This window comes from Stegostoma tigrinum, chromosome 15 (assembly GCF_030684315.1).
Source record: "Stegostoma tigrinum isolate sSteTig4 chromosome 15, sSteTig4.hap1, whole genome shotgun sequence".
NCBI classification, from domain to species: domain Eukaryota; kingdom Metazoa; phylum Chordata; class Chondrichthyes; order Orectolobiformes; family Stegostomatidae; genus Stegostoma; species Stegostoma tigrinum.
In genome coordinates this window covers 42882-67746 of record NC_081368.1, presented here as the reverse complement: position 1 = coordinate 67746, position 24865 = coordinate 42882, and the positions used below count along the sequence as shown (strand labels likewise).

The 24865-nt window shown below is 45.1% G+C and overlaps 1 protein-coding gene across 2 annotated transcripts in view; it reads left to right on the top strand.

Annotated features, from left to right (window-relative positions):
- The window catches only part of LOC125458723 (glypican-6-like), a 141479-nt gene that overhangs the window by 97742 nt on the left and 18872 nt on the right, over positions 1–24865 (top strand). For both annotated transcript variants that reach the window (XM_059651300.1, XM_059651299.1), the window contains 2 exons: positions 2255–2388; positions 20341–20516. In XM_059651300.1, coding sequence (XP_059507283.1) covers positions 2255–2388; positions 20341–20516 — 310 coding nt within the window. The remainder of the gene's footprint in view (positions 1–2254; positions 2389–20340; positions 20517–24865) is intronic.

The following is a 24865-nucleotide window of genomic DNA, read 5'->3' as shown; positions in this document are numbered from 1 at the left end:
CTATTTCTGAGAAAGGATCCCGACCTGAAATGTCTGCTTTCCTACTCCTCTGATGCTGCCTGGCCTGCTGTGTTCATCCAGCCCCACACTGTGTTAGAACATAGAACATAGAACAGTACAGCACAGAACAGGCCCTTCAGCCCACAATGTTGTGCCGACCATTGATCCTCATGTATGCACCCTCAAATTCATGTGACCATATGCATGTCCAGCAGTCTCTTAAATGACCCCAATGACCTTGATTCCACAACTGCTGCTGGCAACGCATTCCATGCTCTCACAACTCTCTGCGTAAAGAACCCGCCTCTGACATCCCCTCTATACTTTCCTCCAACCAGCTTAAAACTATGACCCCTCATGCTAGCCATTTCTGCCCTGGGAAATAGTCTCTGGTTGTCAACTCTATCTATGCCTCTCATTATCTTGTATACCTCAATTAGGTCCCCTCTCCTCCTCCTTTTCTCCAATGAAAAGAGACCGAGCTCAGTCAACCTCTCTTCATAAGATAAGCCCTCCAGTCCAGGCAGCATCCTGGTAAACCTCCTCTGAACCCTCTCCAACGCATCCACATCTTTCCTATAATAGGGCGACCAGAACTGGACGCAGTATTCCAAGTGCGGTCTAACCAAAGTTTTATAGAGCTGCAACAAGATCTCACGACTCTTAAACTCAATCCCCCTGTTAATGAAAGCCAAAACACCATATGCTTTCTTAACAACCCTGTCCACTTGGGTGGCCATTTTAAGGGATCTATGTATCTGCACACCAAGATCCCTCTGTTCCTCCACGCTGCCAAGAATCCTATCCTTAATCCTGTACTCAGCTTTCAAATTCGACCTTCCAAAATGCATCACCTCGCATTTATCCAGGTTGAACTCCATCCGCCACCTCTCAGCCCATCTCTGCATCCTGTCAATGTCCCGCTGCAGCCTACAACAGCCCTCTATACTGTCAACGACACCTCCGACCTTTGTGTCGTCTGCAAACTTGCCGACCCATCCTTCAATCCCCTCATCTCCTTACATTTGTCTATGCTTAAAGTAGCTAACTCACCCAGCCCAGATGGCTGACACCCCAGTTTAACCCTAACACTAAGGCTTTTCCTAATAACAGGCTGAGCAGTTTAACCTCAGAGGTGGGTGAGGTTTTAGAAAAAGGACTCGAGGAAAAAAGAATCAACAGGTACTTGGTGATTATTAATTCCGGAGAACCAGCATGGATTTCTAAAAAGCTAATTGTAATTGACTAGAAGATTTATGAAAGAAATGCATAGGGTGTTGTATAAATGAATTTTTAAGAAGGCGTTTGAAGTACTGCAAACGGCTGGTTTACAAGGTTGAGCCTCATGAAACAGGAGTACCTGTGTCAACTTATTAATGGACCTCTAAACTCTGACGAAGGGTCACTGAACCTGAAATTTTAACTCTGATTTCTCTTTGCAGATGCTGCCAGACCTGCTGAACTTTTCCAGCAATTTCTGCTTTTGTTTGATTTCTAATATCCACAGTTCTTTCAGTTTTCAACTTGGATAAATTTTGGTTTAAGAATATAGAAGTGAGTCATGGTAAATGTTTTTCAGACTGGAGGATGTTAGACATTGATGTTCCTCAAGGGCTGGTATTTGTTAATAATGTATAAATAATATATGTAGCACATGGACTTTGGAATGGATGTAGAACTCTTTTCTGAACAAGAATCATATCAGACTTGAAACATTAACTCTGTTCCTCTCTGCATAGATGCTGCCAGATCTGTTGTGTTTCACCACTTTGTTTTCATTTCAGGCTTCCAGCATCTACAGTGTTCCACATTTGTCTGACTAGCGATACTGGTGGAGTGCTTGTGTGATAATTGATGTGCCAATCAATTAAAATATTCCATTTCCCAGTGGTTACATTCTTCAACTCAACCAACAGGAGAATGATCATCTCTTTCACTTAGCTCCAAAAAATATATGTCAGACATTTAAATTATCAGCTAAATTCTTCATTACCCATTAGCTGTCCTTTGTACTGACCAAGAGTGTGTAACTTATTGATCCTGCACAGAGAGATTCACCATGTCATCCATTTGAGCATGTAATTGTATTTATTACTGTTGGTAATTCTAAACTTGACAGTGTTCAGAGTTGATGATTCATGAGGTACCAGTGCTAAAACTATGAAGACCATGCCTCTATGAAACTGCTCCATTTGATTACATAGAATTCCCAACGATCAATCTTATTTTAAACGGAAACTTATTCACAACTTAGGTGACGGATGTGAAAGAAAAACTTAAGAAGGCAAAGAAGTTTTGGTCAACCCTTCCACATGGCTTGTGCAGTGATAACAGTTCAGCAGGTGTGACAGAACAGAATGAGTGTTGGAACGGAAGCAACAAGGGCAGGTGAGAAATAATGCACTTGTATGATTTATTTGAGTTCTTTGAAGAAGTAAATTATGCTATACACAAAAGGGAACCAGTGCATGTATTATACTTAAATTTCCAGAAGGCTTTAGATAAGGTACATTATTACCGAAAATAAAAGCTCATGTTTTGGGGTAACACATTAACACGGATAGAAAATTTGGCTGTATAATGGAAAGAAGAGAGTGAGAATAAATGTTTTCTTTCAGATTGACAGGATGGTCATGAGTATTGTGCCACACAGGTTTCTGCTGGAGTCCTTAAGCTCTGAACGATTACTGGTAATGATTTGGGTGAGGTGACCAAAGATGTGGTAGCTAAATTTGCTGATGACACAAAGGTAGGAAAATGATATGTTAAGAGGGTATAAGGAGCTTGTAAGGAATCTAGATAGGTTAAGTGATGGACAAAGATCTGGTAAATGGAATACAATGTGGAAAAGTACGAATTGTCCATGTTAGCCAAAAGAATATAAAAGAAGCATATTATCTAAATGGTGAGAAAGTGAGATGCCGAGAGATCTGGGTATCCAAGTGCGTGAGTCACAAATGGTTAGTATGCAGGTACAGCAAGCAATCAGGAAAAATAATAGAATGTTATGTTTTATCGTGAGGAGAATTGAATTCAAGAGAAGGGAGGCTCTGCTTCAGTTATACATAGCATTGGTGAGACCGTATCTGGGGTAATTCGTGCAGTTCTAGTCACCATACCTAAAGAAGGTTTTTGATATGTTTAATATGTTAGAAGTAGCTCAGGAAAGTTTCGGAGACTAATAACCTGGAATAAACAGATTGCCTTATGTGGAAAGGTCAGGCTTGTATCCTGACTTAATTGAAACATAAGATCCTGAGGCAATTTGACCAGGTCAATGACAAAAGGATGTTTCATTTTGTAAAACAAGGGGTCTGAGTTTTAAAATAGAGATCACCCATTTTACACACAGCTGAAACTTTGAAACATAGCCTACTCCTGCACCTATTTTCTATTTGACCCTTGAAGCCTGCGTCGCCAGTATCCCACTCCTGCTTTCTCTCCATACCCCTTGATCCCTTTAGTTGCAAGGACCACATCCAGCTCCCTCTTGAAAATATAAAACAAACTGGCACAAACAGCTTCCTGTGGGAGAGAATTCCCTCGGTTCAGAACTGAGTGAAGAAAGCCTTCATCTTATCAGCCCTGAATGGCTTACCCCTTATTCTGGGATCCTAGCACTGAACCCTGTGGCACCCCATGTGTCACTGACTACCGCTCTGTAATGGACCCTTTTATTCCAACACTCTGCTTCTTGCCTGCCAACCAGTTCTCTTTCCACTTCAATACATTATCTCCAATACCATGAGCTTTAATTTTCTGTACTAATCTCTTGTGTAGGACCTTGTCAAAAGCCTTTTGAAGGTCCAGATACATAACATCTGCTGATTCACTCTTCTCCATTCTGCTGGCCACGTCCTCAAAAATTTCCAGAAGATTTCTCAAGCATGATTTCCTTCAGTGAATCCTTGCTGACTTAGACTGATTCTATCCCTGCTTTCCAAAAGCTCAGTTATTACTCCTTTAATAATTGCAGCATTTCCCCCACCAATGATATAGGCCAGTTAGCCAGACAATTCCCCATTTTGGACTTGAGGGGTAAATCATGCCTCACAAACCTTAGTGAATTCTTTGAAGAGGTGACCAAACACATGGATGAAGGGAGAGCAATGGATATAGTATACATGGATTTAAGTAAGGTGTTTGATAAGGTTCCCCATGGTAGACTAATGCAGAAAGTAAGGAGGCATGGGATAGGGGAAGTATGGCAGATTGGATTCCGAATTAGCTGACCCTTAGGACACAAAGGATGGTAGTGGATGGAAAATATTCAACGTGGCACTCAGTTACGAGTGGTGTACCACAAGGATCTGTTCTGGGTCCTCTTCTATTTGTGATTTTAGTAAATGATTTGGATGAAGGAGTGGAAGGGTGGATTAGCAAGTTCGCAGACGATATGAAGGTGGATCGTGTTGTGGACAGTGCGGAGGGCTGTTCTAGGCTACAGACGGCCATTGATAGAATGCAGAACTGAGTTGAGAAGTGACAGGAGTTTATACTTAAGTGTAAGGTGAATCGTTTAAGAAGGACAGACTTGAAAGCAGAATACAGGGTTAACAGAAAGATTCTTGACAGTGTGGAGGAGCAGAGGGATCCTGGGCTTCATGTTCATAGTCCCCTGAAAGCTGTCACCCAAATGGATGGAGTTGTTAAGGGGTATGATGTGTTAGCTTTCATTAATAGAGGGCTTGATTTCAAGAGCCGTGAAGTTATGCTCCAGCTATACAAAAGCCTGGTTCAGCCACATCAGGAGTATTGAGTCCAGTTTTGGTCACCTCATTACAGGAAAGATGTGCAAGTGTTAGAAAAGATGCAGAGGAGATTTACCAGGATGTTGCCTGGAATGGAGGGAGGGTCTTACGAGGAAAGGTTGAGAGAGCTAGGGCTTTTCTCTTTAGAATGACAAAGGATGAGAGGTGACTTGATAGAGGTGTACAAAATGATCAGAGGTATAGATAGAGTGGACCGCCAGAGACTATTTCCTCGGGTGGAGGTAACTATTACGAGGGGGCATAGTTCTAATGTAAAAGGAGGTAGGTATCGGGGAGACGTCAGAGGTAGGTGCTTTACTCGGAGAGTGGTCGGGGAGTGGAATACATCGCAGGTGAGGGGTGTGGAGTTGACCTTTTTTAGGGGCACTTAAGTGGATATTAGATAGGCATGTAGATGATAGTATAAAGTAGCGGTGGAGGTTTGGTAGACCTTACGTTTCGAGTAAAAGTTCGGCACAGCATCATGGGCCAAAGGGCCTGTACTGTGCTTTACTGTTCTATGTCCTATTTTCTCTGTCCATCCTTTTTTAAAGAGTGAGGTTACATTAGCTCCCCTTGAGGCCATTGGAACTCTTCCAGAGTCTACAGAACATTGGAAAATGATCACCAATGCATCCACTGTTTGTAGGAACACTTCCTTAAGCACTGGATGCAGAGCATCCAGCTCTGTGGTCTTCATGGGTTTTAATTCTATCACATTTTCCCAATACCATTTCCTGACTAATAACAATGATCTTTAGTTCCTCCTTAAGGCTTGACCCTCTGTCCTCGAGCATTTCCTGAAGATTGTTTGTGTTCTGGTTATTGAAGACAGATCCAAAATATTTGTTCAATCGATCTGCTACCTCTTTGACTGTTATGAATTCACCAGATTCTAACTGTAAGGGATCCACATTTGTTTCCATCAGTCTTTTTCTATTCACATGTCTATAGAAGTGTTTGAAGTCAGTTTTTATGTTCTCTATAAACTTACTTTCATGTTTTATTTTCCCCTTCCAAGTTAAACCCTTTGTCCGCCTCTGCTGAATTTAAAGTTTCTCCCAGGCCTTGGGTTTGCTGCTTTTTCTAGCCAATTTATATGTCTCCTCTTTGACTTTAACACTGTTCCTGATTTCCCTTGTTAGCCATGGTTAGCCGCCTTCCCTGTTTTATGCCACTCAGGGATGTACAACATTTGAAGTTCGTCCATGTGTTATTCAGGTGTCTGCTATTGCCTATTTTCTGACAACCCTTTAAGTATCCTTGGCCAACTCATCCTAGCCAATGCATGCCTCATACCATCAAAGTTCTTTAAGTTCAGGGTCAGAAATCGCACGACGCCAGGTTATAGTCCAACAAGTTTATTGTAAATCACAAGGTTTCAGAGCATAGTCCCTGTGTCAGGTGAAGTCTCCAACAGGCTTATTTGAAGGGGCAGTGCTTTGAAAGCTTGTGATGTCAAATAAACCTGTATAAAATAATTTCTGACCTTGTTCACCCCAGTCCAACGCCGGCACCTCCACATTTAAGTTCAGGAACCTAGTTTTGGACCTTTTTTAATCTGATGATTGGAAGTCTTTGGATTTCCCTTCCTGAAAACCTAATGGATTCAGAATCTTTAAATATTTTCAAGGCACGTTTAATAGAGCCATACAGCATACCGACCATGTTTTGTGAACTGAATTAGTCCCATTTGCCTGTGTTTGGTCCATATCCCTCTAAACCTTTCCTATCCATGTACCTGTCTAAATGTCTTAACTGTTGTAACTGCACCTGCATCTATCACTTCTGCTGACAGTTCATTCCATACACTATCCACTCTGTGTTTTAAAGAAAGCTGCTCCTCATGTCCTTTTTAAATCTTTTTCCTCTCATCTTAAAATGTGCTCCCTTGTTTTGAACTCCTCCTCCTCCTTCCCCCCCCCCACCTTAGGGAAAAGAGCTTTGCTATTCTCCTTATCAATCCCCTTCATGATTTTAATCTCTACAGGGTCACGCCTCAACTTCCTAAGCTCCAGTTGGGGGGGAGGGGAGGGGGAGTGTCCCAGCCTACCCAGCCTCTCCTTAAACTCAAACCCTCCATTCCCAGCAACATCCTGGTAAATCTTTTCTGAACCCTTTCCTGTGTAATAATATCTTCCTTATAAACAGCGTGACCAGAACTGTGCACACTAGTCCAGAAGAAACCTCTCCTACATCCTCTACAATCTCAGCATGACGCCTCAACTCCTAGGCCTGAGCACTAAAGGCAAGCATGCTAAATGCCTTCCACCCTGCCTACCTGTGATGCAAATTTCAACAAACTATTTACCTGAACCTCTAGGTCTCTTGATTCTACAACACTACCCAGGGCTCTACCATTAATTGTATAAGCCCTTCCTTTGTTTTACCAAAATGCGATATATCCAAATTAAACTCTATCTTCCATTCCTTAGCCCATTAACCCAATTGATCAAGATCTCTTTATAATCTAAGATAACCACCTTCACTATCTGCTGTAATGCCAGTTTTGGTGTCATTCTCAAACTCACTAACCATGCCTCCTATAATTCTCATCCAAATCATTTTATATGAATGATAAACAGAAGTGGACCCAACTTTGGGCCCTCACCACTGGTCACAGGCTCCAGTCTGAAAAGCAACTGTCTGCTACCACCCTTTATCCCCCACCTTAAAAACAGTTTTGTATCCAATTGGCAAGCTCACCCTGAATCCCAAATGATCTAACTTTACTTAATTAGTCTACCATACAAAATCTTATCAAAAGCTTTACTGAAGTCCAAGCAAACGTTTACCGCTCTGCTTTCTTTAGTCTTTTTGTTTACAATGTTAGTGTCTCACAGCCTTGATGAGCTTTCTATTTTCCTTGCACAAAGCCATGCTGGCTATCCCTAATAATTCCTTGCCTCTCCAAATGCACGTAAATCCCATTTTTTCAGAATCACTTCCAACAACTTACCCACCACTGAAATCAGACTCTCAAGTTTATCGTTACTAGTCTTCTCCTTGCAGCCTTTTTTTTTAAAGTAAAGGCCCAACATTAGCCACCCTCCCTCCTTCTGCCTGGCGTTTCACCTATGGTTATAGATGATAGAAATATTTCTGCTAGGAACCCTGCAATTTCATCAATGCTTCCATAACGTCCTGGCATTCACTTTATCAGGTCCCAGAGGTTTATCAACCTTTGTTTCCGAAGACCTCCAGCACTACTACTTCTGTAATTTGAACTGTTTTCAAAACATCAATATTTATTTTCCCGAATTTTCTAGCCTCCATTTGTTTCTCCACACTAAATACTGGCATGAAATTTTAATTTACTATCTCTCCCATCTCCTGAGATTCAACACAAAGATGACCTTGTTGGTCTTTAAGGGGCCCTCTTCTGTCTAGTTGCTTTTTAATGTACTTGTAGAATCACTTTGGATTATCCTTAACCTTATCTGCCAAGGCTATTTTATATCCCCTCTTTGTCTTCCTGATTTCTCTCAAGAATACCCCTACATTCTATATACTCTTGAAGAGATTCATTCAATCCCAGTTTTCTATCTCTAATATTATTATTGTTTATTCTCGACCAAAACATCGATCCTTATTAATCCATGGTTCCCTAAACTTACCAATCTTACCTTTCACTCTATCAGGAATTTAATGCTTCTGAACTATCACCCTTTTGAAAGCCTACCACTTTTCAGTTGTCTTTTTACCTGTGAACTGTCTACTCCAATCAACATTTTGAAAGTTATTGTCACAAGATTAAAATTTGCCTTATTCCAATCAAGAACTTAACTTTTATGGAAGGCTTATCCTTTTGCATAACTATTTTAGGACTAATAGAATTATGATCCCTTCCCCTGCCTTATTTTCCCAAAGAAAGTCAAGTTTTGTTCCTTGTGTAGTAGGAGCACTTACATATTGATTTAAAAAAAAATTCTTGAACACATTTAACAATTTCTCACCATCCAAACCTTTAATACTGTGGCACACCCAGTTAATGTTTGGAAAACTAAATCCTCACTACTACAACCCTATTATTCTTACATATATTTGAGATCTTTCTGCATATTTACTCCTCAATTTCCCTCTGACTACTGGGGGGGGTGGTGTCTATTGTACAATTACATCACTTTTTTTTTGTTATTTTACAGACCAATGAAACTTTTACAATCAGTTCTGATGTTCCCCACCAGCTCTCACTAATACGCTAGTTTTCCATTCTTGATCAATCCCTTGGTGCTCCTTCGTTGACTCTTAAACTATTCCCAATCCTAAGGTTAATATGTTTTCTTGCTAATTTGTATACCTTTTTTTTACACGCCTCATACTGTCTCTAACTTTCCTTGTAAGCCTTGGTTTGGCCACTGTTCTCTTTGTCAGACACACAAACAATTTTTGTAGTTCACCCATTTGTTCTTTGAATGTTTGCCATTGTCAATCCACTGTCTTTCCATTTAGCAACATTTCCTAATCCATCATAGCTAACTCTCACCTCGTACCATTGTAGTTTCTCCTACGAACCTAGACTCGGAATCAGTTATCTCACTCTGCGTTTTGAAGAATTCCTTTATATTATGGTCACTCATCCCCAAGGGGCCCCCCTCAACTGCATTATCAGTAATTCCTTTCTCATTGCATTACACCGGGCCTAAGATGGTTAGCTGTCTAGTTGGTTTTGCAACATATCTAGAAAGCCGTCTCGTATATCTATGGGCACAAACTGCAAGCATCCCCCCATCCAGGGAAATTGGCATTCGACAGCCACCAACTCCTCATGTCCATCATGGCACTTTGTCAAAGCATTTGCAGACCACTCAGGAAGCATCTGTCCAACCATGGCCACGGGCTTAGACAACAGTCAATCCCTGTGGGGCCAGCTCCAACAGTAAATGGGCTGTTGCTAAATGTAAGCTAAAAGGGGACATTGAAGGTTCTGTAGGGTGTATCTGATGATCAGGTGGATCCTTGTCCTGACAGTGGGCGCTGTGAACTTCATCTTATGCCTTCATTTGCTGTTGTCTTGATGTACGATACAACTGAAAAATAGCTCAGACAAAGCCAAGGATGAGTGGAGCCAGTGTTACCTAGGTGGTGGAAAGAACGGAATCTATATCTGTTGGATCTTAGGACATTGATGGGACAAGTAGGTGAAAAACGGGCCTGCATAATCCATCTGCATTTTATCTGCGAACATTTCTTCGCACATATGCAATACATGCAGAGTTAAAGTGCTTATGCGTCAAATGTTGATCAAAGATGCAAGGCATCATGTGATTAGTGCAATTTCAAGGGAAGCTATCAGGGAGACTTTGAAACGCTTCCTTTGTCATCTTTTCATTTAAGTGCCTCCCGTGAGCTGGGAAGATTTGCTTTGGCATTTGGAATGCAAACATGCTAAGCAGGTGGCCAGTTCAGAACAGTTGATTTTGGATGATCATGGCCTTGATGTTATTGGCTACTTTGAGAACACTGATGTTACTGATGTGGAAAATCCATCTGAAATGATGTTGATGGCACCTTTCAAAGGTGTTGAGATGGTGTCTGTATGTAGTCCAAGTTTCAGAGCCACATAGAAGAGTTGGAAGGTTGACAGCCTTATACAAGGATCTTTGACGACTGTATCAACTGTGCTGATACTAAGGCTTTCAGCTTTAAAGCATCTGAGAGCGGCACTTGCAGATTTGGATGCAGTTTGAAGCATTGCATAGATGTCAACCTTAGGTGAGAAGAAGTTTCCCAGGTAGGGGAAATGTTCCATGTTTGTAAGGATTTCTGCATTAATCTTAATGGATGGAAGGATGAACCAGAACTTGACCTGGGTCAGTTTGGTAAAGGATTTGTGTTGTCTTGGGGTTGAAGCTGCGGAAACAGACTCTTTGCTAGGTTTCCATGAACGTGTTGAGCGAGGCTTGAAGATTCTGTTCTGAGAGCATGGAGATGGCGTTACCATCTGCATGCTGAAGCTCCACAAGCAAGGTCGGCATTGTTTTCTTGTATTTCAACCGTTTGAGGTTGAAAAGTTTTATTTTCTGCCCATGCTGTAGAAACTGTCCACCTCATTGGGAAGCTTGTACTTCACAAAGTGAGGGATAGTAGTGATGAAGATTGGGGGGGGAAAAAAGGATGAAACATCCCTGCTTGACCCCCTCCTTTGATCTCAAAGGATTCTGTCATAATCTACTAGTGACGACCATCATTGACATCTTGGCATGGAGAGACAAGGGAAGTTGATGATTTCTGTGAGCAGCCAGTCTTTGACAGGGTCTTCTATTCTACACGAATCCCATCTAATCCTGTGTTTTTTCCATTCTTATGTCTAATGGCGGCTTCAACTTCTACCATGTTGCTATGAGTCCAAGATCATTTACTGTTTCAGCAAAGATTTGTAGCTCGGGTTGTGGCTGGAGTTATTGGTTGTTTTGCCGAGCTGACTGGTTTTCATGCAAACGTTTCATTTCCCTGGTAGGTGACATCTTCAATGCTGCCTAGGCTCTATTGAAGCGTTATTTTTCTGGTCCATTTTGAATTTATATGGCCCAGTCTGTTATGGTGGATAGTTCAGTTTTCGATTTTGCTCTGTTGTGGTATGTAGATGGGGTCTGCTTCAACAGGTTTGTGGTACCAGGAGCTGAAAACCAGGCTTCCAGGGATTCTCGTGCTTGTCTTTGTTTTGCTTGTCCCAGTACTGTTACATTGTCCCAGTTAATAGAAACGCGGGAGAGTTGAATGTTCTGTTTTGCTGTGAATTGGTGTTTGTGTATCCTGGTGGCGAGTTACCTACATGTCTGCTCTGTATTGCATCTCTCAGTTGTTGCATGGGATTTTGTATATTGTATTTGACCTGCTCATTGTGGGTATGGGGTCTTTTGTCTGTAAGAGTAGCTGGTGAAGTGTGGCTGTTGGTTTGTGTGCTATCATTATTTCAAGAGATTGTGGGAGTCTTGTAGTCAGTTCTGATATGTTTCTAATATAGTGTAAGGTGGCCAGTGTGTTGGGGCATACTGTGTGTTCTTGGTGTTCATTTGCCAGGCATCAGCAGGTGTAGCTGTTAAGATATCCATTGTTTGTAAAGACAATATATAGGTGTTCCTGAGATAATGGGAACTGCAGATGCTGGAGAATTCCAAGATAATAAAATGTGAGGCTGGATGAACACAGCAGGCCAAGCAGCATCTCAGGAGCACAAAAGCTGACATTTCGAGCCTAGACCCTTCAGAGGGGGATGGGGAGAGGGAACTGGAATAAATACGGAGAGAGGGGAAGGCGGACCGAAGATGGAGAGAAAAGAAGATAGGAAGAGAGGAGAGTATAGGTGGGGAGGTAGGGAGGGGATAGGTCAGTCCAGGGAAGACGGACAGGTCAAGGAGGTGGGATGAGGTTAGTAGGTAGATGGGGGTGCGGCTTGGGGTGGGAGGAAGGGATGGGTGAGAGGAAGAACCGGTTAGGGAGGCAGAGACAGGTTGGACTGGTTTTGGGATGCAGTGTGGGGTGGGGGAAGAGCTGGGCTGGTTGTGTGGTGCAGTGGGGGGAGGGGACGAACTGGGCTGGTTTAGGGATGCAGTAGGGGAAGGGGAGATTTTGAAACTGGTGAAGTCCACATTGGTACCATATGGCTGCAGGGTTGCCAGGCGGATTATGAGTTGCTGTTCCTGCAACCTTTGGGTGGCATCAATGTGGCAGTGCAGGAGGCCCATGATGGACATGTCATCTAGAGAATGGGAGGGGGGAGTGGAAATGGTTTGCGACTGGGAGGTGCAGTTGTTTGTTGCGAACTGAGCAGAGGTGTTCTGCAAAGCGGTCTCCAAGCCTCCGCTTGGTTTCCCCAATGTAGAGGAAGCCGCACCGGGTACAGTGGATGCAGTATACCACATTGGCAGATGTGCAGGTGAACCTCTGCTTAATGTGGAATGTCATCTTGGGGCCTGGGATAGGGGTGAGGGAGGAGGTGTGGGGGCAAGTGTAGCGTTTCCTGCGGTTGCAGGGGAAGGTGCCGGGTGTGGTGGGGTTGGAGGGCAGTGTGGAGCGAACAAGGGAGTCACGGAGAGAGTGGTCTCTCCGGAAAGCAGACAGGGGAGGGGTTGGAAAAATGTCTTGGGTGGTGGGGTCGGATTGTAAATGGCGGAAGTGTCGGAGGATGATGCGTTGTATCTGGAGGTTGGTAGGGTGGCGTGTGAGAACGCGGGGGATCCTCTTAGGGCGGTTGTGGTGGGGGCGGGGTGTGAGGGATGTGCTGCGGGAAATGGGGGGAGATGCGGTCAAGGGCGTTCTCGATCACTGTGGGGGGAAAGTTGCGGTCCTTGAAGAACTTGGACATCTGGGATGGGCGGGAGTGGAATGTCTTATCGTGGGAGCAGATGCAGCGGAGGAGGAGGAATTGGGAATAGGGGATGGAATTTTGGCAGGAGGTTGGGTGGGAGGAGGTGTATTCGAGGTAGCTGTGGGAGTTGGTGGGCTTGAAATGGACATCAGTTACAAGCTGGTTGCCTGAGATGGACACCAAAAATCGTAAGTACAACCAACTTACTGGCCCCTGCCACCCACAAGTAGATTCCTGCGCCTCCCAAATCCCGACTCTGTCCCTGCCCCTCCCCCACCATGCACCCGCCGCCATTGACCATGAGGACACGGCCGGAGACCCCACCGATGACGTCACATCCGCCTCCGCCGGCCACAGAACTTCCGGAACCGCTGCTGCAGTCACCACCTCCACGTCCAGGTACAACACCCCACACACCACCCTCCACCGCAGCTGCTGCCGCCCACCCCGATCCTCCAACCGCTGACGGAACCCCGCCCACGGCCGGCGCCGACGGAACCCCGCCCACAACCTCCACAGCCAGCAACCCCAGAGGAGACAGCCGCACCTTCACCTTCCCCCCCCCCAGACCTCCCACTGACTGAGGACGAACGGTCAGTCCTTAGCAAGGGGCTCACCTTTGTCCCCCTACAACCACACATCAACGAATACCAGTCACAGTTGGACATAGAGCAGTTTTTCCGCCGTCTTCGCCTCCATGCCTACTACTTCAACCTGGAACCCAATCCTCCTTCCACTGACCCCTTCACCCGCTTCCAACACAAGTCCTCCTCCAGGACACCACCCCCAGGCCTCCTACCCTCCCTCGACCTCTTCATCTCCAACTGCCGTCGAGACATTAACCGCCTCAACCTCTCCACCCCTCTCACCCACTCCAACCTCTCCCCCGCAGAATGGGCAGCCCTCCGCTCCCTCCGCTCCAACCCCAAACGCACCATCAAACCCGCAGACAAGGGTGGCACAGTGGTAGTATGGCGCACTGACCTCTACATCGCCGAGGCCAGACGCCAACTCTCCGACACCACCTCCTACCGCCTCCTCGATCATGACCCCACACCCGAGCACCAAACCATCATCTCCAACACCATTCACGACCTCATCACCACAGGGGACCTCCCACCCACAGCCTCCAACCTCATTGTTCCCCAACCCCGCACGGCCCGTTTCTATCTCCTTCCCAAAATCCACAAACCTGCCTGCCCTGGTCGACCCATCGTCTCAGCCTGCTCCTGCCCCACCGAACTCATCTCCACCTATCTGGACTCCATTTTCTCCCCTTTGGTCCAGGAACTCCCTACCTACGTCCGTGACACCACCCACGCCCTCCACCTCCTCCAGGACTTCCAATTCCCTGGCCCCCAACACCTCATGTTCACCATGGATGTCCAGTCCCTGTACACCTGCATTCCGCATGGAGATGGCCTCAAGGCCCTCCGCTTCTTCCTGTCCCGCAGGCCCGACCAGTCCCCCTCCACCGACACTCTCATCTGCCTAGCTGAACTCGTCCTCACGCTCAACAACTTCTCTTTTGACTCCTCCCACTTCCTACAGACTAAGGGGGTGGCCATGGGCACCCGCATGGGCCCCAGCTATGCCTGCCTCTTTGTAGGTTACGTGGAACAGTCCCTCTTCCGCACCTACACAGGCCCCAAACCCCACCTCGGTACATTGATGACTGTATCGGCGCCGCCTCTTCCTCCCCAGAGGAGCTCGAACAGTTCATCCACTTCACCAACACCTTCCACCCCAACCTTCAGTTCACCTGGTCCATCTCCAGCACATCCCTCACCTTCCTGGACCCCTCAGTCTCCATCTCAGGCAACCAGCTTGTAACTGATGTCCATTTCAAGCCCACCGACTCCCACAGCTACCTCGAATACTTCTCCTCCCACCCACCCTCCTGCAAAAATTCCATCCCCTATTCCCAATTCCTCCGCCTCCGCCGCATATGCTCCCACGATGAGACATTCCACTCCCGCACATCCCAGATGCCCAAGTTCTTTAAGGACCGCAACTTTCCCCCCACAGTGATCGAGAACGCCCTTGACCGCGTCTCCCGTATTTCCCGCAACACATCCCTCACACCCCGCCCCCGCCACAACCGCCCTAAGAGGATCCCCCTCGTTCTCACACGCCACCCTACCAACCTCCAGATACAACGCATCATCCTCCGACACTTCCGCCATTTACAATCCGACCCCACCACCCAAGACATTTTTCCATCCCCTCCCCTGTCTGCTTTCCGGAGAGACCACTCTCTCCGTGACTCCCTTGTTCGCTCCACACTGCCCTCCAACCCCACCACACCCGGCACCTTCCCCTGCAACCGCAGGAAACGCTACACTTGCCTCCACACCTCCTCCCTCACCCCTATCCCAGGCCCCAAGATGACATTCCACATTAAGCAGAGGTTCACCTGCACACCTGCCAATGTGGTATACTGCATCCACTGTACCCGGTGCGGCTTCCTCTACATTGGGGAAACCAAGCGGAGGCTTGGAGACCGCTTTGCAGAACACCTCCGCTCAGTTCGCAACAAACAACTGCACCTCCCAGTCGCAAACCATTTCCACTCCCCCTCCCATTCTCTAGATGACATGTCCATCATGGGCCTCCTGCAGTGCCACATTGATGCCACCCGAAGGTTGCAGGAACAGCAACTCATATTCCGCCTGGCAACCCTGCAGCCATATGGTATCAATGTGGACTTCACCAGTTTCAAAATCTCCCCTTCCCCTACTGCATCCCTAAACCAGCCCAGCTCTTCTCCCCCCCCCCCACCCACTGCATCCCAAAACCAGTCCAACCTGTCTCTGCCTCCCTAACCGGTTCTTCCTCTCACCCATCCCTTCCTCCCACCCCAAGCCGCACCCCCAGCTACCTACTAACCTCATCCCACCTCCTTGACCTGTCCGTCTTCCCTGGACTGACCTATCCTCTCCCTACCTCCCCACCTATACTCTCTCCACCTATCTTCTTTACTTTCCATTTTCGGTCCGCCTCCCCCTCTCTCCCTATTTATTCCAGTTCCCTCTCCCCATCCCCCTCTCTGATGAAGGGTCTAGGCCCGAAACGTCAGCTTTTGTGCTCCTGGGATGCTGCTTGGCCTGCTGTGTTCATCCGGCCTCACATTTTATTATATAGGTGTTCCTGTTTGTTTTTGTGTAGCTCCAAAGTGTTGCAGTATGTTATCGCTCGATTAAATAGCATCTTGACACAGCTGTATTTGTGAACGGTGGAGTGGTTATTGTTGTAATTCAGAATTTGGTCTGTGTGATCATTCTGTATACACTGGTAAGGAATTCACCATTGTTCATTTGTTCCACCATCACAATGGGAATTGATTGTTGTTTTCCTCTTCCTTGGTGAACTTGATCCCGGTGAATATGCTGTTATTATGGTGGTGTGTTTCTGCTAACTTTGCTTGTTTAAAGATCACAAAAGTATCGTCCACGTACCTGATCCGTAGTTTAGGCTGGATCTGGGGAAGGGCTGTGCGTTCAAGTATTTGCATAGTTGCTACTGACTGGAGATGGGCGAACCCATGGGTGTTCCATTAATTTGTTCACATACCTGGCCATTGAAGACAAAGTGCATGGTAAGGCATAGGTCTCGTAATTTCAGCATTTTGTCCTTGCTGATGGTTTCATTGGAGGTCAGTGTTTTTGGATTGTCTTGTAATTGCGTCAGTGTCTTCTTTGCTAGTGCCATGTTGACAGAGGATAAATTCAGAACGAAACAGAACAACAATGCTTCAACAGAGGCTAGACAGCACTGAAGATGTCACTGGAGAAGTGGAATGAGACCTTTGCACGAAAACCAGTCAGCTCAGTGAACCGACCTATAAGTCCAATCAAAGATCATCCAAACATGTCCTCTTTGATTGCATTGTAGTTTAGAAGTTCTTTGAAGTGTCTTCCCCATGGAAAGTAGATATTTTATCTATCTCTCAAAGCTGTTCCATCCTTCCTACATACTGCCTGATAAGGTTCCCCATGGCAGGCTGATGGAGAAAGTGAAGTCACACGGGGTCCAGGCTGTGCTAGCTAGATGGATAAAAAACTGGCTGGGCAACAGGAGACCAAGGCTAGTAGTAGAAGGGAGTTTCTCAAATTGGAGAGCTGTAACCAGTGGTGTTCCACAGGGATCTGTGTTGTTTGTGATATATGCAAATGATCTGGAGGAAGGTGTAGGTAGTCTGATCAGCAAGTTTGCTGATGACACTAAGATTGGTGGAGTAGCTGATAGTGAAGGGGACTGTCGGAAATTGCAGCAGAATATAAATAGGCTGGAGATTTGGGCAGATAAATGGCAGATGGAGTTCACTCCGGGCAAATGCGAGGTGATGCCTTTTGGAAGATCAAATTCAAGGGCGAACTATACAGTAAATGGAAAAGCCCTGGGGAAAATTGATGAACAGAGAGATCTGGGTGTTCCAGTCCATTGTTCCCTGAAGGTGACAACGCAGGTCAATAGGGTGGTCAAGAAGGCATATGGCATGCTTTCCTTCATCGGACGGGGATTGAGTACAAGAGTTGGCAGGTCATGTTACAGTTGTATAGGACTTTGGTTTGGCCACATTTGGAGTACTGTGCACAGTTCTGGTCGCCACATTACCAAAAGGATGTGGATGCTTTGGAGAGGGTGCAGAGGTGGTTCACCAGGATGTTGCCTGGTATGGAGTGTGCTAGCTATGAAGAGAGGTTGAATAGACTAGGATTATTTTCATTAGAAAGACGGAGATTGAGGGGGGACCTGATTAAGGTCTACAAAATCATGAGGGGTATAGACAGGGTGGATAGCAAAAAGCACCCCCCCCCCCCCCCCCCCCCCCCACAGAGTGGGGGACTCAATTACTCAGGGTCATGAGTTCAAAGTGAGAGGAGGAAAGTTTAGGGGAGATATGCGTGGAAAGTTCTTTACACAGAGGGTGGTGGGCGCCTGGAACGTGTTGCCAGGGGAGGTGGTAGATGCAGACACCTTAGCGTCTTTTAAGATATATATTTGGACAGGTACACGGATGGGCAGGGAGCAAATGGACACGGACTCGTTTCTTTTGTTTCTCTCTGTTTCGCTGTTTCCTTTGAGGCCAAGTGTGTAGGGTCTATATATTGCCTTAGTGGCACGAAAGAAACCTGGGTGCCATGCTTGTCAGCAAGGAGTTGCAGCTACTTCGCTTTCTCAGTCTGCCATTAGTTCTTGATTTCTCTAGTTCTTTGTTGTAATTCTGTTTTTTCTGTTTGCTGAGATCCCTGTCTTGATTCACTGGTAATATCGTTTTGTTGGGAACGGAGAGCTTTCCTCCTCTTGACGGTGAAGTCTTTCATTGTGTCATCAAGGGTATAAAATGAGGGGGCAGTTGGACAAAGCCACAGAGCTAGCTACCATCTGCCAGTGCTAATGGCCCTCAGCTCTCGAGAGAACCGCTGCCTCTCACAGCCTCCTGTATGTCTTCAAGAAAGCACCATTTAACTAACAATGGTACTAAAGGCACAGCTAGTAAACATTCCTGACAGTGATCGATGGAAAAGGTGTAGAACATTCTGGAAGACACAACCTGGCTGTTTTTTCAAGACACTAAATTCTAAGTGGGACATGTATTTATTGGAACAGCATACCATTAGAATTTTGTACTCCAGAGTGGTTAGCAGTTAGAAGGGAATTATTGTGTTTGTTCATTTGTTCACTGTTTGAGTTAGAAAAATAAGTTGTTACTTGTTGAATTTAAAGTGAGTAAGAGGGATTTGCTTTATTTAACCCACTTGAAGTGGCTAAAAAGCCGATTACACCACATTCCATCATCATTTTATAGATTGAGGTGAGGTGCTCCTCGTTCGGGTATTTCGGTTTTAGTTCTCAGAGATGGGTCAACCTCCACTTTATAAAAAGATTGCAGGCTCGACGTCCAGGATTTGGACAGATTTGAACAGATTTTAGGGTATGAAAGGTTCCAGCAAATTTAAACAGTCTTGGGGGCTAGTGTCCTCGATCTTGAAAATAAACTGAAGTGAGAAGAGGAAAATCTTAACTTCAGTTGCCCGTTGTCAGGGTTAAATCAGAAGTGGGGATATGGCTCTTAACATTACCTCTTCGTTCTAGGGTCAAAGATGCCAAGAAAGCTTAGAATGACAGAAAAAGGTGACACATTGTGTCAGGAAAATATGAAGGGGCAAAACAGGCGATTTAGACCCTACGAATTAGAACAAGAAGCATATAGACAATGGTTCAGGAATGTAAGAAAGGAACCACGTCAGACTTATATTGAGTTTGAAAGAATTAAACAGAGCAACTTCGATAGACGGATGACAGAATGGAAAAGACATCTGAGGCTCTGAGACATTTTGCTGGAGAAGTTTAAAAACTCACTTCCAGAAGTGATGAGAGCTCATGTTGAGGAACAGAAAGTTAAAACCGTGAGAAGAGTTGCAGAGATGGCAGATGTTCATAAACCTGGGTCTCTGGATTACTAGATAACAGTATGGAGCTGGATGAACACAGCAGGCCAAGCAGCATCTGAGGAGCACAAAAGCTGATGTTTCGGGCCTAGACCCTTCATCAGAAAAAATGAAGAGTAGTCTCGGCCCGAAACGTCAGTTTTTGTGCTCCTAAGATGCTGCTTGGCCTGCTGTGTTCATCCAGCTCCACACTTTGTTATCTTGGATTCTCCAGCACTTGCAATTCCCGATATCTCTCTGGATTACTAGTCCAGTGAAGTTACCACTACATCACCACCTCCCCTTTTGGTGATATTCACTTTGCCATAGGTACAGTGTGCCATTACTGATGCAGACTATGAATCTCTCCTAATCTCCGTGCAGTCTATTATTTGCAAAATCTCTCTCTCTCTCCTCTTTCTCACTCTCACTCTCTTGCTCTGTGTAGATTGGGGGAAGTAATGACCTAGTGGCATTATTGCTGAAGTGCTGATCCAGAGATCCAGGTAAGGTTCTGGGGGCCAGGGTTCAAATCCTGCCATAGCAGATAGTGACATATGAATTCAATAAAAATATGGAATTAGAACTCTAATGATGACCCTGAATCTGTTGGTGATTGTTGGAAAAACCCACCTGGTTCACTAACTGCCTCTAGAGAAGGAAACTGCCATCCTCACCTAGTTTAGCGTAAATTTGACTCCAGGCCCACCGCAATGTGGTTGATTCTTAACTGCCCTCTGGGCAATGAGGCATGGGCAATAAGTGCAGGCCTAGGCAGCAACACTCTCATTCTGTGAATGAATTAAAAAAAAAGTATAAATAGATTAATTATTATTTTTCTCAGGTACACATTTGCTGTAATGGGTAATGGACTAGCCAGTCAGCTTGACAATCCAGATGTAAAAGTAGATATCACCAAACCAGATATGATGATTCGTCGGCAGATAATGGCCCTCCGGACAATGACTAGTAAAGTGAAGAATGCTTATGATGGAAATGACGTAACCTTCCGTGATACGAGTAAGTAGCTTTTTACACTAAGAACAACCCTTTTTCTATTGTTAAATTATTTTGTGGTTGAACATTAAGGAGCTTTGTTTGAGGGGTTGGGATGTTGCAGCAACATGAAGAATTTTATTGGCCCATTAGGCTTTCATATTCTCAACTGGAACTGTTCTGATGAGGAATCACTGGGCTGGAAACATTAACTCTCTTTCTTCCCAAAGATGTCGCCAGACTTGTTAAACTTGAAAGGCCCAGAAAAGATTTATAAGGATGTTGCCGAGATTGAAATTTTTGAGCCACAGGGAAAGGCTAAAAAGGCTGGGGCGTTTTTCCTTGGAGCATTGGAGGCTGAGGGTTGACCTTATAGAGATCTATGAAATTGTGATGGCCATGGATAGGGTGAATAGCCAAGGTGTTTTTCCCAGGATAGGGTAGAGTCTGAAACTCTAGGGCATAGGTTTAAGGTGAGAGGCGAAAGAGATAAAAGGGAATATTGGGGCAACTTTTTCATGCTGTGCGTGGTGCGTATGTGGAACGAGCTATTAGAGGAGGTAGTGGAGGCGGGTATAGTCACAACAATTAAAATGCATCTGGATGGGTACAGGAATTGGAGGGGTTTGAAGAGATATGGCCCAAGTGCTGGTAAATGGGACTAGATCAGTTTAGGATTTGTGGTTGGTGCGGATAGGCTGGACTGAAGGGTCTGTTTCCACGCTGTGTTACTGTATGCCTGCTGAGCTTCATCAGCAATTTCTATTTTTTTCAGAGCTCCAGCATCCACAGTTCTTTGTTTTATGTTATTGCATTCTCCTTGTTTGATGTTAATGATAAGACTGGTAGTTCAGATGTTCAGGCCTGCTGCTCTACAAGTCTTTCATCAGTTACCTGCCACTATGTTGCATAATTTTTGGGTTTGAGCTGAATAAATGATGATTGTGCCAGCCATCTGCCAGGCAATGACCACTACCTTTTTGACCTTCAATGACAATATCATTGTTGAATCACCCACCATCAACTTAACTAGACTGTCCATATAAACACTTCTGTCAAGAAGACCAAGTCAGTGGTTGGGAATTCTGTAGTTAGTCACTGACCTCTGGACTTCCCAAAGCTTGTCCGTCACTTGTCCATAAGTTAGAAGTCAGAAATGTTTTGGCGTATTTGTCACTTATTTGGGTAAAGGCAGCTCCTGCAACATCAAGCAGCTCAAAGCTGTCTGCCTGATCAGCATCCCACCACCAGCTTGATCTCCACAACAGAGTGGGAACAGTGTAGTCTGCGTATGAGGTGTATTGCAGCACCCTCCTTAGGCCCGTTTGGCAACATCTTCCACACCCATGGTCACAAACCTGTAGAAGGATAACAGCACTAAATACTTGGGACACCATTACCTGCCAGTTCTCTCTAAGCCATATACTGTCCTGACTTGGAACAATATTGCTACTCCTTGCTTCAACATCAGAGGGAGAAAAATCCTTGAATGCAAAATAGTTTGTTTCAGCTCGTACTGTTTCACCAGAAAGTCTTCAAGATTTTATGAAGAAAATATTAAAGCATGCAATCAGTTGATGTAATGCATGTTTTTCTGTACTGTCCAGGTTTTTGTTTGTTTTCATACTCTTAGGAAGCCTAACAGTTACATAGAAACATAGAAAATAGATGTCGGACCAGGCTGTTTGGCCCTTTGGTCATACTTCACTAACTCGATCTAATGTTTTGAGGACGTGGCGAAGATGATTGAGGAAAAATTAGTTGATGTTGTCTACTTGGACTTCAGTAAAGCCTTTGACAAGGTCCCTCATGGCTTTACATTCTCCATTCAAGTCCCATGACATCTTGTCAAATGCCTCAATTCAATTTCAAAGTAAGTCCCTCATGGCAAACTGGTACAATAGGTGAAGTCACATGGTATCAGGGGTGAGTGCCAAGATGGATATACAACTGGCTTAGACATAAGAGACAGAGGATAGCTGTGGAAGGATGCTTTTTGCAATGGAGGGTTGAAACTAGTGAGGGTGGTCCATAAGGTCAGTGCTGGGACCTTTGCAGAACATAGAACAGAAGAACAGGCCCTTCGGCCCTCGATGTTGCACCGACCTGTGAACTAACCTAAGCCTATCCCCTACACTACCCCATCATCGCCCATATGCATATCCAAAGACTGTTTAAATGCCCTAATGTGGCTGAGTTAACTACATTGGCAGGCAGGGCCTTCCATGCCCTTACCACTCTCTCTGAGTAAAGAATCTGCCTCTGACATCTGTCTTAAATCTATCACCCCCTCAATTTGTGGCTATCCCCCCTTGTACAAGCTGAAGTCATCATCATCGTTGGAAAAAGACTCTCACTGTCCATCCTATGTAATCCTCTGATCATCTTGTATGTCTGTATTAAATCCCCTCTTAGCCTCCTTCTCTCCAATGTAGAACAGACCTAAGCCCCTCAGCCTTTCTTCATAAGGCCTGCGCTCCAGACCAGGCAACATCCTGGTAAATCTCCTCTGCACCTTTTCCAATGCTTCCACATCCTCCTGTAATGGGGTGACCAGAACAGCACGCAGTATTCCAAATGAAGCCGCACTAGCATTTTGTACAGTTGCAGCATGACATCACGGCTCCGGAACCCAATCCCTCTACCAATAAAACCTAACACACCGTAAGCCTTCTTAATAGCTCTATCAACATGGGTGGCAACTTTCAGGGATCTATGTACATGGACGGCAAGATCCCTGTGCACATCAACACTACCAAGAATGATATACATACATGATTTGGAGGAAAATATAGCTGGTCTAATTAGTAAGTTTGCAGATGAAACAAAGATTGGATTTTCAAATAGTAAACAGGATTGTCAGAGGATACCGCAGGATATAGATCAGTTGGAGGCATGGGCAGAAAAAAGGCAGATGGCGTTTAACCCAGACAAACATGAGTTAATGCATTTTGGAAGGTCAAGTACAGGTGGAAATTATACAGTGTCAGGCAGAGCCCTATTGATGTGCAGAGGGATCTGGGTGTGCAGGTCAACAGATCGTTGAAGGTCGCAGCGCAGTTAGATAAGGCAGTAAAAAACGCCTATGGCACGCTTGCTGTCATTGGAAAGGGCAATGAGTAAAAGGATAACAAGGTGTAGAGCTGGATGAACACAGCAGACCAGGCAGCATCATAGGAGCAGGATTGGCCCCCTGTGTTCGTCCAGCTCTACAACTTGTTATCGCAGATTCTCCAGCACCTGCAGTTCCTACTATCTCCAAGTATAAGGATAGACAAGTTGTGCTTCAGCTTTCTGGAACTTTAGTTAGGCCACACTTTGGAATATTGTATAAAAATGGAAAGAACCACAGATGCTGTAAATTAGGAACAAAAACAAGGTTAATAGAAAAGTTCAGCCGGTCTGGCAGCATCTGTGAAAGAAAAACAAAATTAATATTTTGGGTCCGAGGACCCTCCCTCAGAACCAGTGGTGGCTGGGAAAATGCCAGTTTATATGCGGAAAAAAGGGAGGTGAGTGGGGTAGGGAGTAAATGATAGGATAGAGCCTAAAGAGAGGGAAGAGCAGTTGGACAGACAAAGGAGTTGATAACGATCAGGCTGGGAGGGTGAATTGTTGTTAGTCGGAACTACTTGTGACTAGTATTGGAATATTGTGTATAGTTCTAGTCACTACACTACCAGACGGATGTGGATATTTTGGAGAGGGTACAGAAAAGGTTTACCAGGATGTTGCCTGGTAAGGGGGAGTTTAGCTATGAAGAAGGGTTGACTAGACTGGGTTTGTTTTCACTGGAATGGAGGAGGTTGAGGAAAGACCTACAGAAGTTCATAAAATTGTGAAAGGCGTGGATACAGTGGAAAGTATGAGGCTTTTTCCTGGGGTGAAGGGGTCAATTACTAAGGGACACAAATTCAAGGTGCTCGGGGTGGGATGGGGTTGAAGGGGCAAGTTTTAAAAAAAAATGTGCGAAGCAAGCTTTTCACACAAGGGGTGGCAAGGGCCTGGAATGTGTTGCTTGAGGTGGTGGTGGAAGCAGACACAATAGCCTCATTCAGGAAGTACCTGAATGAATACGTGAATGGAATGGAAATAGTGATATGGATCCTGTAAGTGAAGACAGTTTTAGTATGGAAGTGCAAAATGTGTTGGCACAGGCTTGGACGGCTGAAGGGCCTGTTCCTGTGCTGTGTTGTTCTTTGTTCTTTGTTTTTTGTTCTAACAAAATAGTGAAGCCCCCAGAAATACCCAGGGGATGGTGAATATGTATTTTTGGTGTCTTATTGCAATGAATCATTTTTTGAAAACACCTGGCACACAAGATTCAGAAGGAGTACGGTGATGCTGATAAGGCAGAGAGGATTGGATCCGAT